Genomic DNA, 6,396 nt, shown 5'->3' on the forward strand with positions numbered 1-6,396 from the left:
ATCAAATATACAGGGAGAGTCTAAGGTTTCAATTTATTTATTTAATTTGTTTGTTTGACAGAGAGAGACACAGCGAGAGAGGGAACACAAGCAGGGGGAGTGGGAGAGGGAGAAGCAGGCTTCCCGCGAGCAGGGAGCCGCATGCGGGGCTCGATCCCAGGACCTTGGGACCATGACCTGAGCCGAAGACAAATGCTTACCAGCTGAGCTACCCAGGAACCCCAAGAGTTTAAGGTTTCTAATAATAAAAAGTATTCTGTGGGAATGCCGAAGAAACACGGGAGAGGCTGGAATTGTATTGTTAAAGAATATTCTTGGTTTAAGGAAAATAGGCAACTCCAGTATTCTAAACTTTAGTAATTCCTGACAGCTAGCTGCAACCAAGAATGAACTTCTTTGCGTACTTTACGCGTTTGCATAGACCAGGATTTAACATAGTCTACTGACTTCCAGCAAGGATGCAAAACTGAGTACCCGTGCACACGGTTTTTGTTGTTTCTCCACCTAGGGAATGTTGCTTTCATCATTTCCAGCTTCATCAGAAAAGGTTGCACTGGACTGAAGTGGTCAGTCTTTCCACCGCGTAGCACTGCTGCCCTCCTGTGGAGTCTCTAGGCATTTGACATTCCTGAAGTCCTTCCAACTTGGTCATTATTCAGAGGTTCCTGTCCTTGCTGTGATTCCTAGAAGACATTTTAAATTTCGTTTGGGATCTAGTATTAATTAGGTCTTTTCTGCTTTCCTTCTGTGAAATCGACATTTTAAAAGGGCTCACCTCTGTCCCTTGTTGCTTAAATATGGGGAAGCAGAATATTGGGGGCTGTGGTCAGTAAACTCTTTCCTTCCTTCTCACTTATGTACCTGAAGGTGAACGAATCGTCACAAGTACCGGTCACAATGAGAAAGTAACCCACCCCGATTCCTGACTTGCTACCCCAAGAAAACTTGTATATGGGGAGTAGCAGAAGCTGCTTATGTTTACATCATAAATATTTATCTCCCTTACACAGCTTTTAAAAAACAGAGTTGTTTTATGTGGCAGTGGCAAGACTTGTTTCGAACTATGGAAACCAAGCAAGAGCTCCAGCGTCCTGGTGCTTAGGGCTGGTGGCTTCAGGGAGAATCTGGAGACCACCGTCGTTTAGATGGGCACTTAGTTATGGTGTCTGGGAAAATGCCAGTCATCGGATCACCCAGCACCACCCGAAAAGGCTGCTGGGAAAACACCCCTTCAATTTGTATATGACATGGGACTCAATTCCTTATTGGAGAATTCCTTGGGGAGGACCCCATGGGACCATGCTTCTCCAGCTGTAGTGTGCGGGCAAGTCTTGTTAAAATGCACATTCTGATCCAGCAGGTCCCAGGTGGGGCCCAAGATTCAGCATTGCCACGGGTTCTACGTACTGCTGCTTGTGGTGGGCTAATGGCCTCCAGAGATCACGGAGTCCTAATACCACACACCTGTGAACGTCCCCTCTGTGGCTAAGGTTCTTTGCACGTGGGGTCTTGCGGGGGGTGGGGCTGAGGGTAACGACAGGGCTCCCTAGAAGGGAGGGCAGTGGGGAAGCTGACTGCAGAAGGCGGTGCGACCCTGTGGCCGGATGCTCTGCTGCCGGCCTTAAGGATGGAGGCAGGGCCCGCAAGCCAAAGAACGCAGCTCCGGGAGCTGGCAAGGCCAGTAAACGGATTCTCCTGTGACCTCTGGTGGGAGCTTGGCCCTGCCAATGCCTTGAGTTCAGCCTCGTGAAATGAGGTGACAGTTTGGACTTCCAGGTGAGGTGTGTCGTTCCAAGACAGTTACTGTGTGAATGTTTGTGTCCCACCAAAATCCCCAGGTTAAAACCCTAACCCCCAAGGTGATACTCGTAGGAGGTGGGGGTCTTTGGGAAGAGATTAGGTCATGGGAGCGGAGCCTCCATGGATGGGATTAGTGCCCTTGTAAAGAGGCCCAAGGAAGTTCCCTCAGCCCCTGTGCCCTGGGAAGGCATGGTCTTTGAGCCAGCAAGCTGGCTCTCACCCAGCGCTGAATCCGCCAGCACCTTGATCTTGGCCTTCCCAGCATCCGAAAGGGAAGTACCGGTTGTTTATAAGCTGCACGGGCTGCGGTATTTTCTTACAGCAGCCCAAAGAGATGAAGACCAACAACTCATACAGCTGTGCTAGGGGTCCTCACACCACCGTCTGAGTAGGAAAGCAAGACCCCAGAGGGGTGGCTCTCAGCTGTGGCTGCACATGAGCGTCACCTGGGGAAACTTTAGAACAAAAATGTAGGCCCGATCCTGGAACAGGATAACCAGAGCCCCGACAGGTGGACCCTAAAAGTTGCACGGTCTTGAAAAACGGATTCAAGATGTCTCAGGACATCTGCGCAAACGCGCCCTCAGGGGGCCACAGCCCTCAGACCCGCAGGTTCCCCAGGTCTTATCCCCCGTGGCGTCAGATCTGGCTAATCGCGGATTACCTTTCCAGAACTGGTCCGCCCTGGTCTTCAGGGTTCATAGAAACTATGAACCACAAGTAGACCTCCTGCATCTTTTATGAAGTAAGGGAAATCCTCAGGCTGCTCTCCTTTACCAGCCATGTGACAGTGGGTTCGGTTCGACCAAATTTCTCAAAGGATCACGGACCGCAGAGGTGCCAGGGCTCCAAGTCCATTTGGAACCAGCCTCAGTTTCCCCTTCCATAAGCAGCATCCCTTGGCCCGGGCTTGAACCATCTCTCTTTTCTGTGATCTTTTCTCTCATGTATGTTTCTTGGCTCACAGAATTCCATTCTTGTCCTAACGGGCTGGCTTCTCAAATGCTTAGGAAGTGGGTAAATCTACATCTCAAGTCACCTTTTCAGGACCCCGCTTATCATGGAATTATGAATAGGAAATGACAGATGAAAAACAAAGACATGATTAATTGAGTAGAGTGAAGCATTTATTCAGGTCAGGAGGCACGAACAGACTCTTCACGGAAAGATGATTCAACAGCAACCGCTGACAGCATATGCAGCACCTGCCACATTTCAGCAACATGCAACCCGGGACATCAGATGCATTATGGCCATTTGTTTTTCAAAATACATTCAGTTCTCTCTTACCTCTGCAATAAGGCATCATAAATGCAGTTAAAGAAGTTAGTGAAAAAAGCGCGAGATGGTCCTTCCCCACTCTCTGCCCATCCGTCCTCCAGGAGACAGGCGCTTGCTCACCAGGGTTGGCATGAGGCTCCGAGGCTGCTGCTTTTCCCCCTATATCATAACCGATTTCAAATGGTGCTAGACAAAAACAGACTCTGAACACCAGGAGAAATCGGTCAACCTGTGTAAGAGATGGGTCCAGTGGCGCTCCTGGGGGTCCTGCCCTCGACCATGCAGGTGGCGAGTCTGATTCCAGCCACCCTGCAGCAGCTGCTGAAGGTTCCGGGGCGTCTAGAGCAGGCGCAGTGCTGACGCGGATGGGGCCGTCCTCTGGGTAAAACAAGAGAAAATCCCAATATTAGGCATGATGAAATGGAAAGCTCTTAAGCCAACGTCCAAAACACCACACAATAAGCAGTTCTTCTGATTCGGGAAGATAAAAAGAATTCGAACAGTCCAAGTAACTGTTCACCAGAAGATTCCTGGAACTCACACCTTAGCCTGGACTCCTCATGAATTGGGCTGGACCACATGTGAACTCTTTCATCCCTCTGGACTTAAAACAGACCCAGACTAAAAGCACGTCCCCTTCCACTCTTGTTCCTAGTCTCTTTACCCTACGTAATCCTGGTCCTTGAAATCTACCACTTTGTAGTGAGAAGAGGCAAGCAAAGATAAGACAGTGGAAAACAGAGAAAAATATTGTCCCTGAGGCTGAGGATTGCGTAAGATACCAGTCCTAGGCCTTCCGAAGAAGGAAGCTGGGGAAATAGACCAGGGACTTGGAAGAAGACACGAGAGAGCAGTTTGAGAGTAAACTGCAAGCCAAATAAGAATTCTTTAAAGGCTAGCATCACAGAATGAAGAATTTCTTGGAATTCTCAAATCTACCACATCTCCCATTTCAATGACCCAGTTATACCGGAGACCTGATTTATATCATCTTCCTCACCGTAAGGGGTGATCTCGGGCTCCCCTTTAAGGCTAGAACAAGCCGCTAACAGTACGTATGACCTATATTTAACTGTGTTGTCTCAAGAGTACCATAACAGTATTGCCTGGCCACTAAATAGATTTAACTCCAGAAATAAAGTAAACACTAAGACTTTACTGGAATATCCCAGTGAGTCTCAAAGAAGTATTACATTATGTAGCACTCATAAAAATGTCCTAAAATCCACTTCACCCATTTCGGTCCCCCAAGGATCCATCTGTTAATGCAACTGCTTTTCTAGAACTTAGCTTCTCTCTTCCACCCAGATTTTCTCTCAAAAGCTCCAGTTTGATTTGGCTTATACTTAGTTCTACTACCCCTTTCACTGTCTGGATCTCCTAATTCACAAAAGTCTCCATGACCTTTCTAAGGCAAGTGAAGTTTCTTTAGCAGAGTTCAACGCAGCACTGAATAAGGAACAGAGAAATGCACCAACTATCTTAGAATGCAGGACAGAGAGAGAGAATATAAGTATATATTCACCCTGGCACATAAATCTGGAAACCTTAATCTCATTAAAACTAAAGAAATGCAAAAGCAAAAAACAAGATACCTTTTATCCCCATTACATTAACAACAACAGAAAGCTTCTTATGCGAACAGCCGATAAAAAGCAAGGATGTGGTGAAACGGGTATCCTCATATGTTGAATGTACCACAGCAAATGGCAAAAAGCGTGTGAAAAACAATTATGCAGTGTATATAGAGAATAATACAAATATCCATGCCAATTAGCCCCCCTAGGAATCCATTCTAATGGAATATTTTAATATGAAAAATATTTCATACATTTTTATCAAGGCTTTCATTACAAATAAAACTGGAAACAACTTAAATATAGAATAGAAATCTTGGACTACACTGATACATCCACTAGAATAAGTTTATATTTATTTGCCTGTCATGATTTGGATTTTTATTCTATAACTGTGTAAAAACTTAGGTGCATGGGAAAATGTACCAGAATGGATTGTACCAAAACATTTCAGGGTAAGAGGATTACGGGTGATATTTTTTGTTCTGTTTTATAAATCCTCTGCTGTCAGTATAGTAATTTTATGAAAAAGATATTAAGTTAAAAAGAAAAAAAAACATACTTTGCTGAGTGCACAAGATAAAATGATGTTCTGTGAGGGAGACCCATGGCTTTTTATACTAGAAAAACATTAGACTGTGTGCTGAAAAAAAATCAGGATGAAGCATCACTGGCTGAGAGTTCCTGTTGATCATGCCGTGTGCCAGGCTGATGTTGTTCTTCCCTACTTTTGTCTTCCCTTCAGGCACAGGTGATGCTCTCATAGTCGGTAAGTTTTGCGAAGGGTTGGATGAGGAGCTCTAGCACCTTTAACGGTAAGTATTCACTTACAGTGAATGAAACATAAAGGAGAGTTCAAGGTCTCTAACACTACAGCTAGATGGAAAGGAAGTCGAAATTCAGGCCATCGTGTGACAAGACTGGTATCCTCACGGGCATATGTAGAGTGAGTGTTTTTTTTTTTTTAAGATTTTATTTAGTTATTTAGTTATTTAGTTATTTATTCGAGAGAGAGAGAGAGAGAAACAGCTTGAGAGGGGAGAGGGTCAGAGGGAGAAGCAGGCTCCCCGCTGAGCTGGGAGCCCGAAGTGGGACTCCATTCCAGGACTCCGGGATCATGACCTAAGCCGAAGGCAGTCACTTAACCAACTGAGCCACCCAGGCGCCCTAGACTGAGTGTTCTTTATCGAAGGTTCTATACTGGCTTTAAATTGTTACAAATGAATAATCATCCTTCCTATTCTATCGGAGCTGGAGAGCACAACTTCCTTTTTGGTTTCTAACCCAGGAAATTTCTTCAGGATGCTATCATGCCCACTTGCACAAACTGGAAGCCACAAAGACCAGTTTCCTAAGCCCATTTAGGAGGAGTGGTTCGGCGGCAGACTCTGTTGCAGAGAATAGCTTGCGCCTGTGCCTCAGACAAGGCAGGAGCGCAGGGGTCTGGGGCCCCCGAGCCAGGAGCTCCAGGGCTGTTCTCACCTGTTTGTTGAAAGGCTGCTGTGGACTACAGGTTACAAACTGCTCTGCTCAGCCCTCATCTATGACCCTGTGGGAGTAAGACTCGTGCGCTAGATTAAACCAGGAGGAGAGGGAAACTCTCTGATCTCAGAAGCTAAGCAGGGTCGGGCCTGGTTAGTACTTGGATGGGAGGGAAACTCTTCAAGGTAAGCCTGAGTGAGGTGTTTCTTGAAAGAATTTATAGCTCCATTTAAAAAACTCACTGGCAACCTCTAGT

General features: G+C 46.2%; 1 protein-coding gene and 1 long non-coding RNA gene across 10 annotated transcripts in view; one reads left to right on the forward strand and one right to left on the reverse strand.

The window, feature by feature from the left end:
- The window catches only part of CD46 (CD46 molecule), a 63,581-nt gene extending 57,192 nt beyond the window's left edge, over positions 1-6,389 (forward strand). For 6 of the 9 annotated variants that reach the window (XM_025865853.2, XM_025865855.2, XM_025865852.2 and 3 more), the window contains one exon: positions 509-783. In XM_025865853.2, coding sequence (XP_025721638.1) covers positions 509-562 — 54 coding nt within the window. In that variant the 3' untranslated portion in view covers positions 563-783. Of the gene's footprint in view, positions 1-508; positions 784-5,403 lie in introns of those variants that run through there. The other 3 variants (XM_025865854.2, XM_025865861.2, XR_003206665.2) reach the window with 2 other exon arrangements.
- LOC141371993 (uncharacterized) lies at positions 294-859 on the reverse strand. Its single transcript, XR_012377351.1, has 2 exons — positions 776-859; positions 294-683 (listed from the first exon to the last, which is right to left on the reverse strand). It is a non-coding gene; the product is annotated as an uncharacterized lncRNA (long non-coding RNA).
- Positions 6,390-6,396: the final 7 nt, after the last annotated feature.

The sequence above is a fragment of the Callorhinus ursinus genome, unplaced genomic scaffold, assembly GCF_003265705.2.
Source record: "Callorhinus ursinus isolate GAN/ISIS: 27379988/994484 unplaced genomic scaffold, GSC_fseal_2.0 scaffold222, whole genome shotgun sequence".
NCBI lineage: Eukaryota > Metazoa > Chordata > Mammalia > Carnivora > Otariidae > Callorhinus > Callorhinus ursinus.